This window comes from Sprattus sprattus, assembly GCF_963457725.1.
Source record: "Sprattus sprattus genome assembly, chromosome: 2".
NCBI lineage: Eukaryota > Metazoa > Chordata > Actinopteri > Clupeiformes > Clupeidae > Sprattus > Sprattus sprattus.
The window spans coordinates 64244586-64256755 of NC_137921.1; the positions used below are offsets into that span (position 1 = coordinate 64244586).

A 12170-nucleotide genomic window follows, 5' to 3' on the forward strand; every position below is an offset into this window, starting at 1 on the left:
AGGCGCTTTCCCTACTGCTCCAGTAGCAATTAAAAGATATGATTACTGCCGGCCGATACCGATCGCCAAAGTAATCAGCCAGAGTGGACAGCCGAGGGCTCCGGTTTTGGGAAAAGCACCGTGAGTAAATACGCCACAGGAACACTCTGCAGGTGTGCTGTTTAACTGCTTGTGTTGGTAACCCCTCTCCAGCTCTCACCCAGACAACAAACCAAAACAAAGATTTCTGTAATATCAATATTATGACTGACTTTTGTGTTCTTGAAATACAGTTGCAAAACATTGAAGGCAATAGTTACTGTCATTCAGAATTATACACAGTAGGACCTACACAGTATCAACTCTGGACGAATCCTTGCATTTGATATATCTGGAGTTATTTATTTGGTAACCCCCCCCCCCGGTTATGAACCCATGACCTTGCATTGCTGGACCCTGATCTGGAGCAGTGGGAGGAGCTCCAGGAGCAGGACCTGCTGATGTGTCCTCTGGGCTTCTGAACTGGGTTCAGTGAGTGTGCTGTGCAGCAGCTGGAGCTTTGGCCTCCATATGAAACTCATTATAATCACCATCCAGTCCTCTCCCCCAGTGGATACTTAGTACCTTTCTGCTTATAGCCAACAATACACATACCAAGCCTGGAATCAGCTGTTAAGAGGCAGTTTTTATTAAGATATGTGAGTAGTAAAACATACAAAACACTGACATCTGCCAATCCAGTGGCAGCATGAGCTTCATATGATTCTCAGGAAGTTTTGTCACCCATAGATGTGTGCTTTAAACATAAATATGGCATCCTTCACAAGGTAGCTGTGGGTCAGTTGCACTGACAGAATCCACCCCAATTATAAATCACAGTTCAAGATAAAAGGAATGGCTCCAGAAGGCCCCCACAATCCCAAAGTAATCCAATAAAACTGCCCTCTCCCAAATTACAAATGTCTGCATTTCACAGAAGGAGAAATAAAAAACACATTTTGGGGTCTTGTAGTCTTTCACTGGTAAACACGGTCTCAAAAATGTCGAGGAAAACTAAATTTCCTCCGTATTTATTGCTGCTCTCTTTAAGAAAGAGGATGTTAAATGACTGCTGTACTGTAACCGCATGGAGGAGTGGGCTCTTGTGAAGGTTGAGACATAACGTCAGCATTTTGCTCACAACCTTCCTTCCAAGTTGAATTTGGAGCTAACTGAGGGTAAGTGAAGGTAGGCAAAAAAAAAAAATAGAAACAGACTTACAAAAGGATTTTCACGTGGATGCTACACAATGAGAGAAGTAATAGCGAACACAAGCACTTTGGGGAAAAATGCTTCATACCACCTCAATATCGACCTGAATCTGTGTGCACTGACACAAGCACGCTACTTAAGGCATACTGAGCTCCTGCGCGAATGCAATCAGTGGACTGCCAATCAACCAACACCTAAGCAAGAGGGATTTCATTAAGAGGTGATTGCACACTACAGGAAAATAACATTAAAATATAGTATATCAAGTACTGAACTGATGAAGATGCACTGTGGTCTTCACAATCCAACCAGCACAGAAATGAGAAGAAGTACACATATTGGCAGTAGCATCTCGGCATTAAGAGTGGAGGCCTATAGTGAACACCCTGGAGGACGAAGCCTTGTGGGTCACTTCATGGGGTTCACACAAAATCACTTGTGTCCTTCAAATCCGAACTAATCACCTCCCAATGAGTGTGACCGGAGAATTTACATAAAATCAATGAACATATCCATAGACACATTTAGACCTGTCACATTATTAAGAACAAAAAAAAACAAAAACATTTGGTCATGAATGGTAGAAAAAATATATCTTGATTAAAAACCTTCCGTAGATGTAGGCCTAAAGTGAGAGACTGCATTCATTCAAACTTCCACTGAGTGTCTATGGTACTTAAGCCTCCTTCATGTGACAGAAATACATTTTAAAACCCACTCCAACTCTCCAACTGTACATGGCCATTAACATGTGCTAAAGGCATCTGGACCTGAAATATTCTACCTGTACCAAACAACTCATGACATCCCCCTAGCAATGTTACACATTACACCTCTGAAAAGGTTTGCATCCAGCTTGAATTCTCAGGACTGTAAGGGAATCGGCATTCCTCTGTTCTTCCTCTGTTTCATGTGCTCTGTCTTTGGCGTCTCAGAGGGAGAGAGCTGACCGAGTGTCCATACTACAGCAGCAGCTGCTGATCCCAACTGTTTGTGTCAGGATTTTGCTGGTGGTCATAGATATAATGTGCTAGAGATGGGACTCTAAACACAGCTATTGCGCTGATGCTTCCATCTTGGGGTTGGACAGAGCATACTGTGTGTGTGGTTGTGTGTGTGTGTGTGTGTGTGTGTGTGTGTGTGTGTGTGTGTGTGTGTGTGCGTGTCTGTACGTCTAAGTATCAGGTGTTTTCTATGTGTTTACAATTACTCAAACAACTTCTTCATCTAGCTTAGCCTGGGTGAGAGGAGACAAGCTGAATGGCTACTTTCACGTTCCTTCATCCATCAATGGCATGAGGGGTTGCTTACAACAACCTTCACCAGCAGCATCAACACATTAAAGATTATCGTTTGGATGAAATGCTAAACACTCTCAGCTTTAGAAAGCAAAACACAAAAGTCTCAGTGAGGGTGGATTTAACCAGCAGACTCTGAAAGAAATTACATTTCAAAGGCAACTGGATCAAACGTTAATTTACAACACAAGGACTTTAGGACCACTATGCTTCCATGAAGAAGTATGTAAAATATCTAAGACTTCTTATACATTTCTTATGTGTTCCAGTTTAATAGCCTAACATAAAACCGTTTCATATAAATGTTTCTTTCCAAAATACTTTCAAGCAATCTGAAATCACTTGTAGCTTTGGTGAAAATCTTAAAACCACAAAGCGAGGAGTTAAGAAAAATACGCTGGGAAAAAGCTTTGGATTTGGTCCAAAGTGTGAGCCCTTCAATAGTTTTGAATGGCAGTGCAAATGTTTATGAACTCTAATAGGAGGGTTCCCAAACACTCAAAGTTTATCTTTCAGGCTCAAGAGACTCGTGTTATGGCTAGCTGAAGAAGGCAGCAGAGACTAGAGACAGAAAGAGAGAGCGTGTCCCATCCAATCTCTGGAATGTTCTTTACGAAAACAAAAGAAACAACCTGAAAAATCCCACATTGTGACTGTCAATTTCCCATGTAAGGGCACTGCTGCATACACCATAAGCACCAAAGCCCTGCACAGGACTTACTTTGTGTGCAGCAGGGCATGGACATGGGTGCAATACCCCACATCTATTTCCTCCAAGTTTCTGAGAAACAGTTTTCTTAAGATGGTCGGTTCCATACGGCCACTGGACCTGCTCTGCCAGTAGTCAGAGGAAAATCAACTGTCCCTCCCCCCCAACCATTGCTGGAGAAGTTGTAGTTCATCCTCCCAACAGCTAGGGGTCCTCGTCCATGTCATCCAGGTTTGGAGACATGATGAAGTGCTTGGGGTGGAGCAGGCTCCTCTCGTTTGCGTGCTCCTCCCAGCGAACATCGTCGCTCTCGTGGGTGATGTATCGCTCTCCTCTGCGTGTCTCAAACTCCCGGAGGTCCAACCAGGTCTGGTAATCCTGATTCAAGATTCAAGACAACGGGACAAGTGGAGTGTAGTAAGATAACAAATGGGGAAAAATGATACATATTCACACTTCTTCTAAATCAGGGCAGGAGTAAAACATCCCAATCAACTCCATGGCAAGTAAACCAGTAGATTCAGCCATCTCACACAGAGTAACAGTTGGACGTAAGACGCTCTTACCTGCAGCCATGGGTGGCTGAGTGATTTATCAACACTGTAGCGCTTCCTCATCTTCACTTGAAGTAGGTTGTTTATCAAGTCGATTGCTACGAGAGTAAATAAAGAGCAAACAAATAAACTCAAGGCCAAGCCGTACAGTGCATCTAATGTCCCAGCAATCAAGTCGCTCCACAAAACCACTTGCACCCTCCGGCGGCCCCGCCTCACCGTCTACAGAGGTCTCCTTCCAGGGGTTGGGTGGGTACATGAAAGCAGCGTTCTGGATCTGGTCGTTGATGTCCTCGTCCTCGTTGAAGGGGAAAGTTCCGCTCAGGCTGACGTAGATGATGACCCCCACCGACCACATGTCCAGGGAGCGGTTGTATCCTTTGCTCCGGAGGACCTCGGGGGCCAGGTAGGCAGGGGTGCCCACCACGGAGCGGCGGAACGACTTCTCCCCGATGATGCGAGCGAAGCCAAAGTCACACAGCTTCACCTACGTTTACCAAGCAGGAGAGTTTCATCAGTGCTATGCTTTAAAGCCCCATTATGCAACAATTATGCTTCAGGATTAGGGTTAGGATAAGCAGTTTAACCTTAAAACAGCTTAAAAAAATTGGGGCGCTACAATGACTTTTAATATGGAGAATCGCGTCCGTGCCATTGGCATAGCAGGGTCCATAGGCATATAACTGCGTTCTGTAGTTTTGCTTGCCGCAGCCCGCCGACCTGACTTTCTGCCGATCTAGTAAGTAGCTTATTTGCCGTCTTGTTTAGTCTTGTGTTGCACTTGCTTGATGTTTGACTGTGTAAGGACAGTCGTTGAGTAACTAGTTTGTCATAATGTCCAAGTCGGCACATTTCAAGAGATTTCGTTAGTTTTAGCTGCTAGCATACCTTTAGCGAATAGCTATTGATCCGTTGTGCTGCTTTAAGGGCTTCCTAGGTCACGAACGTTGATCAATTATATCTGTGATGTTACAACCGTGATTCCCCGAAAACAAACAACCCTTCCATCTCACATATGTCTATTCCTACTTAACTATAACATTGATTTAAAGCTTTGAGTCCAACCCACGTCCACCGTTCATTCTTGGCATGACAGAGGCTGCGGTCACCCACCTGTGGGAAGGGCTCTGCAGATGCTAACAGCACGTTCTCTGGTTTCAGATCACAGTGGACAATGTTCTTGAAATGAAGGTGTCGAAGGGCCACCAGAATCTGGAAGAAAAGAATCAAGGGGTTAGTGCTGTAATGATCACATTGCTATGTTCCGGATCTAGATTTAGGATCTAGATTAAGGCTATAGAAAAACCCAAGGTAGGTAAATTCTACACACGTTTATCCATTAATGTTTTACTGGAAAGAGGTGCTGTCAGGACTGATGATTTCTGAAAGCATGGCTTTCAGAACGTTCAGAACGATTGTAATCTATTATTGACTATTATAATGCTCATTACCCCAAAGGATAAAGGTGAGAGCTAAATGTTAGGGAAGCAGACATTGTTTGAAAGTAATGGAAATGTATCCCTGAATGGGTACTAAGCCCTTTTAAAAAGGGCTGTCACAGTGGAGCACACTTACCTGGGTGCAAAGGAACTTGGTGAGGCGCTCAGGAAGACGACTCTTCTCACTGGACAAGATCATCTCCAGCATGTCTCCATGGAGCTTCTCCATGACCACGAAGACCCGCTCCGGAGTCTCAAACATGCACGCCAGGTTGACAATGCCGGGGTGGTGAAGGCTCTGAAGGGAAGCATGGCCACAGGAGAGAGAGAGGGATAAAAAACTCTTGAGAATGCAAAGTAACGGTGCGAATCCATGACAGCGACGCAACCCGCTTACATCGCTTTGAGTGGGCGTGTACTGTCGGCCAAACGATGCCCCAGTCCTACAATTTTCAAACCGTCAAAGACGACGCCAAACAATCTCATTGGCCGCTACCGGGAAAAATTGCTCCTCATTTGCATAAGTTTCTACATGTTCAAATTTTCATGGGTCGAGTCGCCCAAATCGCTGGTCTACGTCGCAATGGATTGACTCCCGTTGAAATGCATTGGGTTTTGAAATCGCGTCGCTCATAACGGTGGCATGGATTCGCACTGTTAGGTCACTGTACTGCACCACACAGCTGGCAGACAGATGCCTCCTACTGTTCCCAACAACGGAGCTCATCAAAGGGTTAATTCAAACGATTCTTCATTCTTCACCAGGCTCGGCTTTACATGACATCCTAACCACACTCCAATCTTAGCATCCTTTCATCCTAGTTTTCAAAAGGGCTAATGCTAACGCTTGAAATGAATTGCATTCTTTCAACTGCAGTCATACCTGCAAAATGGCCACCTCGTTTCTCAGCTGGCTCTCCTGCTTGGTGGGGAATCTCATCTTGTCGATGATTTTAATGGCGACGTCTCTTCCGGTCTTCCTGTGCTTCCCTGAGAGTTTGGGGTTTGAAAACAAAAGCCTGTGTGAGAAGAGGACTGCTTGGACAGTGTGTGTTGTTTCAATTGACCGAGGTGACTGGTAGTGTGTGTCTGGGAGTAGACAGGGAGCGTCCCTTCATTGGAGGGAGCTGGCGCGGAAAAACCAAAACCTAGACTGACAAAAGGAATTCTGTCCGACTAATAAAAGTTTATTTGCATAGCAAAGGAAGAAAAACAAGCAGTCTCCCCCCCCCCCCGACACTCCAAAGCCACTATAAAGAAAGGAAAAGTGGGTGCGCATATGGGCGCAACTATGAAATGGAGGAGCAGGCTTTGTCCTTACCGCCATATACAATCCCAAACTGCCCCGAACCCAGGACCTCATCGGCAAAGATCTGGTAGACGGAACTGATATCCTAAAACAGCCAAGAGATATTTGTATGTGAATAAGGCCTCTGAATAGAACTATATAGCATGGAGCCTCATTCTCTGAGGATGGGGTTAAAGTACATTTACAGACACTACAAAGACATTTACAGACACTACAAAGACAAATGAGAAGTTGATTAACTAAAATACAATGGTACAAGGTACCATTTCATGATAATTTTACAACTAAGCCAGTATAATCTAGCATTGTAAACATTAGTCATTTTTTGAAAAGAAATCAACTGAATAATTTAAGGTTTTTTTTCCTTACCACATTCTCCTGAATTTGGGAGTTTGACACTGATATATTGACACAAAGCTCATCTGTAAAAACAATCAAAACAACACAAGGGTTCAGAGTTTATGTCACACAGTCACATTTGTGTAAGTACAGCTTTAAAACTAACCACATATACTATGCAACAACTTCAAAATGACCTGTACACCAATTGGTCCGCTAAATTACTTGCTGCCATTTTTTTATGATCAATGGCTATGTGCCCAGGTCTTAAATAAACCGACTGCACATAAACAATCTCCGCTGTAAATCTTTCAGCGCATTCATCTGAATAATCAGCTCATCTAATGTGCTCCGACTGCATAGCGATCATAAAGGCTGTGCATTTTATGGGTTTCTGCCTAGCCATATTTATTATAGAATACAATACACCTTAATCAGCTCTTAATCAGATATGGTTCCATACCAGACCACACAGAGCCAGCATTCCGGTTCACTGGTTGTGAAGAGCGCGCTGGGAACAATTGATTTGGAGTAGCTGGCAGAAAGGTGAAGGTCAGACCATCACAGCAGTCAGGTCCCTAAAATGGGTCACTACAGGCAGGTCATCTCAGGCAGAGCTCTTTTCCATAACACTGACCATCGATCTGCCACTAAGATGTTCAAATGTTCAAGCCCACAGGTTGGACAGAACTTCAGAGGCGAAGGCCAGTCAGAATCAAGTCTGTTACACCATTTACTCTTAAAGGATTGGCACAGCTACAGTATGTTTCCCTTTTCAGGTCAAACATTTGATATTTCTTTTGCCATATTTCCATAGCAATGATCAAGGTCTGATTCTACGGAATGACTTTTCCGCATGAAATTGAATTAATTGCATTACTGTCGATGGATAAAAAGGGCATTTAGTATGTGTTTGCGGATGGAGTGAGACAACATAAAAAAGAACCCTTCAGAGAACGGCATGTTCATTTATCTGCTCAAAACCTCAGCGGTTTGAATGTCCTCCTTTTTCCAATGTGACTAGCCATCTCAGTCAATCTTTCCACCATACCGGTAATAGCATATGTTAACACAAACCCTCAAAGAGAGGACCATGACAACACCAGGCTCTTTTAAGAAAGATGGGCAGAGCCTTAAATCTGGGTGGCAACAAAAATACAACCACCTTCAGTTGGTAAATATGCATGAATGACCGTAGGTGTGGGAGGGGAGAAGCACACAGATTATAGAGTATGACTCTGAAGATGACACCACCTCAGTGACCCTGACAGGATGCGCTCATCGTTCATTTATGTTATCTGGAAATTTCAATCAGCTGTGTCAGAGCGCGTGATACCACGCAGTAAAGCTTTCAAACAGCGCCTTCACACAAAACATCCGGTGAACCTCACACATGTCCCAGAATGACCGTGATCATTTGTTTTTTAATCACTAATATAATCTAATTACTGATGAAAGTCTACAGTGTCCTACCTGGCACATATTAAGATTAAGTAACAAATCCGGACAGCAGGTCCTTTCACACTGAAAACACAAATCAAACTTGCGACTCTGAGCACTCACGGTGGTCCTTGCCCTGTCCAGGGCCGGTGCAGACGCTGGGCTGGGGCGTGACGGGCATCAGGGCCTGGCGGATGGCCTTCTCCCAGCCTTGGGCCACCTCCAGGCCAACGCCGGAGGCCGCCAGCGCAGGGTTGTGGTGGTGGCCGCCGGTGTTCTCCCCCACGTAGTAAACCATGGTGTCGGTGATGATCTCGAAGCAGTGCGCGTTGCCTCCCTGAGCGAGACTCCGGAAGTCATGAGCCGTATCCACCTGGAGGATCTCCGACAGCGGGATTTCCTGTGGAGGACGTCAGGTGCAGAGAGGCAGGCAGACAGATGGCTGAGTTAGGGGGTCTGATTCCAATGTCTAATATCCTGGAGAAGTATCCTGTTCTACGTGGCCCTCCTGTATCCCCCGGATCCTGCTCGTTTCACTTGTAAACATGGTTTTAAAATGTGTCTCTATTTCACCCACACTGCACACTACTAAGCTCAGGCTCTGGTGTTGCTCACAAACGCTTCTCAGAATTGGACTGAGTGCCTTCACAGATTCCACCTCGTCTTTCTTTTAAAGAGCCCCACCAGAGCGAGGGAGAGGGAGGGAGGGAAAGAGTGTGAGGAGGGGGAAAAAAAAGAAAGAAAGAAAAAAAGAAAGAGAAAAAGGAGGAGAAAGGGCAGACAAAAAAAAAAGTGAGACAGACAAGACCTATCCCAGAGGGCAGGCACAGAGGCCAGCCAATCACAGTCCGGAGGTGGTGAATCTGCACCAGCAGCAGTGGCGGATGCGGCAGACGTGCGGATCCTTCCAGAAGGGAACCTCCTCCTCCAGGCTCCGGCCCAGACAGACTGCCTGTGGTTTCAATGGGCCGAGCGGAGCAGAGCGGAGCGCGCCACATCAAGACGCAGTCACTGGCCTGATTAGAAGGCAGGACGTGCCTCTGTGATCTGGGCACGAGCCATGCTGGCCTTGGGCCCCGAGGTGGAAGCGGGCCAAGGGCGCCGGAGGGAAACCCACCCCGACCTCACTCCTCAAGCACACCTTCAATCATCTAACGCCCCCCCCCCCCCCCCCCCCCTTCCTCCTTCCTGCCCCAGTTCTGCATCTTTGTTTCCCCCTCCCCCTTCTATTTCTCTGGGTAATTCAGAGAAGCGTTTAAAGTTCAGAGAAGTCTGCCAGGTCAGAAGCATGAAGGAAGACATGACAGATGAAATAACACGGAGACAGTGAATGAACGACAGAACACAGACAGAGAAAGAAAAACGAGTGAATAGAGAGGAAGGGAGAGAGAGAGAGAGAGAGGGTGAGAGAGAGAGAGAGAGAGAGAGAAGCCAGGCATCCAATCATCCACCCATTGCCCTGCCTGTCTGGAGGTGGCAGACACAAAAGCAATCCTCACAGCCCATGGTCTAATCTTATGAGAGGCGTTTAAAACACCTCGTACATGTATTTTTACCTGTAAATAAAACACTAAATCAGCGTTTAGTTTGGGTGTGATACACTTACTCTATAATTTTAAGAGGCTTGCCTGCTACTGCTTCACAGTGTCCAAAATCTAAAACGTGTTCTAAAATAAAACTGATGTTTCTAAGACTAGGGTTAGGGTTAATGTATGATACCCCCTCAAAAATTCCGAATCACTTTTAATCATCAGATTAATAATGAAAGGCTTACCCCTCTGTAACCGTTATACCAGCATATCATTTCACGAAGGGTTTCCATTAGCAAAGTTTTACTGTCAGTTTAAATGGAGCGTGATGAGACTGAATGACTGGGTACCTTGTAATACTTGGCTCCGCTTTCATTCTGCAGGAGGGTGAGACACTTGCTGTCCAGTCTCCAGTAATGCCTCTTCCTCTGAAGGAATGGAATACAAAAACGTTACACAACACACGGCTCAAAATATTTTCGTATCAAGTCATTTACCCGGAATTGAGTTCCCAGAAATCCTACATGGAAAGGTGCTGTCAGTGCTCTCATCCAGAGAGAATGAAAAGTGTTAATTCAATTCAATTTCTAAACAGTTCTTTAAAAAAAAAAATGGATTAACATGAAAAAATGTTGAATTTGATCAGAGAGGCCTTTTATGATGACTAGCCTACATTTAAATTATAAATGCTGAGTAATGCTGATGTTTTGGGTACAATCCATTAACCTTTCTTTACTCCTTCAATTTTATTTTAGACAGAAGAACATTGAGTTCACATGAGTTCCCACTTCATAGCACAATTCATCACCCATCACATCATCTTGTTTCATTTAAGTACTGAGTGGAAGTCCCACCTCACCTGCTGAGTCATACCTCACCTGATCTGACTATCTCTTTATTGATCTGACTATCTCTTTATTGATCTGACCATCTCTTTATTGATCTGACCATCTCTTTATTGATCTGACTATCTCTTTATTGATCTGACCATCTCTTTATTGATCTGACCATCTCTTTATTGATCTGACTATCACTTTATTGATCTGACCATCTCTTTATTGATCTGACTATCTCTTTATTGATCTGACCATCTTTTATTGATCTGACCATCTCTTTATTGATCTGACCATCTCTTTATTGATCTGACTATCTGTTTATTGATCTGACCATCTCTTTATTGATCTGACCATCTCTTTATTGCTATCACTAAGAGCTTTCTACTTAAGACAGTTGTTCAGTGAGGGTCCCCCACAGGAAATGACAAGTGATAGTTGTAATTTAGTTAGTTACCCTTTTAACCTTTTTAAACCTTTTAAAGTCTGATGGGGATACATGATATCCTCTATAGTAAGGGGCCCAGGGATGCTGCCTACAGTAGACCAGAAGGCCAATCAACAATCATACAAACATTACGTTCACATAAACAAGATGTTCTTCTAGTTTCGTCTGATCTCACCAGGTTGTCTCTGCTGTTGTAATGCACCATCCAGCCCTCCCGAACCATGGTGGAGCTGCGCCGCTTGGTGTGTTTGATGGACTGAACCACACGCATGAGCGGGATGTTGGTGCTGGTGGATGGACTGCACAGTGGGGACGGGAAGACATATTATAAACAGACAACAGAACAATGAATCAACATATCTCAAAACTGTTTTCGTAGTATGACATGGAATTTGATATAAAATGTGGGCTGTGTTAATTATTGTGTTAAACAGGAGAGTTTTTTTTTTGTTTTAAGATTTGTTTATGGCTTTTTTATGCCTTTAATTGACAGGTAAGTGAAGAGTGGGACAGGAAATGAGAAGGAGAAGAGGTGGGGAGTGGATTGGAGAAATGACATCTGTCCGGGTTCGATCCCGTGTCCTCCGAGGGCGTCAAGCCCGAATATGCTCGAGGCTACTGTGTGAGCTACAGTGCCCCCCAAACATGAGAGTTTTGATTGCCAAACATACAAAAGACATGCAAATGATCAAGCATGGCGAATTAACTACAAGCTCTGTATCTACTATCTTACACATAGGCTGCCCACACAGGCAATAAGGCAGAGTGTGATACCTAATAGTTTTGATGGTCTCCCCGTCGTCCTTGTCTCCGTCCATGAAGGGAGAGTCCATGAGAAGATCTTGTCTCTGGCGTGGACACCTCCTCGGCGTCGTCCATGCCTCGGCTGCCCTCGCTGTTCACGTCGCTGCTGTCCACCTCCATAGTCACCTCGAGTCTGGGCCAGGGCTGGCAGGCTCTGCTGGGTGGGAAGGTTAGAGAGAGAGAGAGAGAGAGAGAGAGAGAGAGAGAAGGAGGAGAGAGAGAGAGAGGGAGGGAGAGA

At 44.8% G+C, this 12170-nt stretch overlaps 1 protein-coding gene across 1 annotated transcript in view; it reads right to left on the reverse strand.

Annotated features, from left to right (window-relative positions):
• Positions 1 to 3049: 3049 nt before the first annotated feature.
• The window catches only part of LOC308383018 (serine/threonine-protein kinase D3-like), a 40756-nt gene continuing 31635 nt past the window's right edge, over positions 3050 to 12170 (reverse strand). Inside the window, 14 exon segments of the mRNA XM_080860595.1 lie at positions 3050 to 3615; positions 3804 to 3889; positions 4011 to 4278; positions 4905 to 5003; positions 5367 to 5528; positions 6114 to 6220; positions 6552 to 6624; positions 6909 to 6961; positions 8442 to 8718; positions 10198 to 10275; positions 11304 to 11427; positions 11903 to 11967; positions 11969 to 12058; positions 12064 to 12089. Of these exon segments, the coding sequence (XP_080716721.1) occupies positions 3442 to 3615; positions 3804 to 3889; positions 4011 to 4278; positions 4905 to 5003; positions 5367 to 5528; positions 6114 to 6220; positions 6552 to 6624; positions 6909 to 6961; positions 8442 to 8718; positions 10198 to 10275; positions 11304 to 11427; positions 11903 to 11967; positions 11969 to 12058; positions 12064 to 12089 (1682 nt within the window). The 3' untranslated portion in view covers positions 3050 to 3441.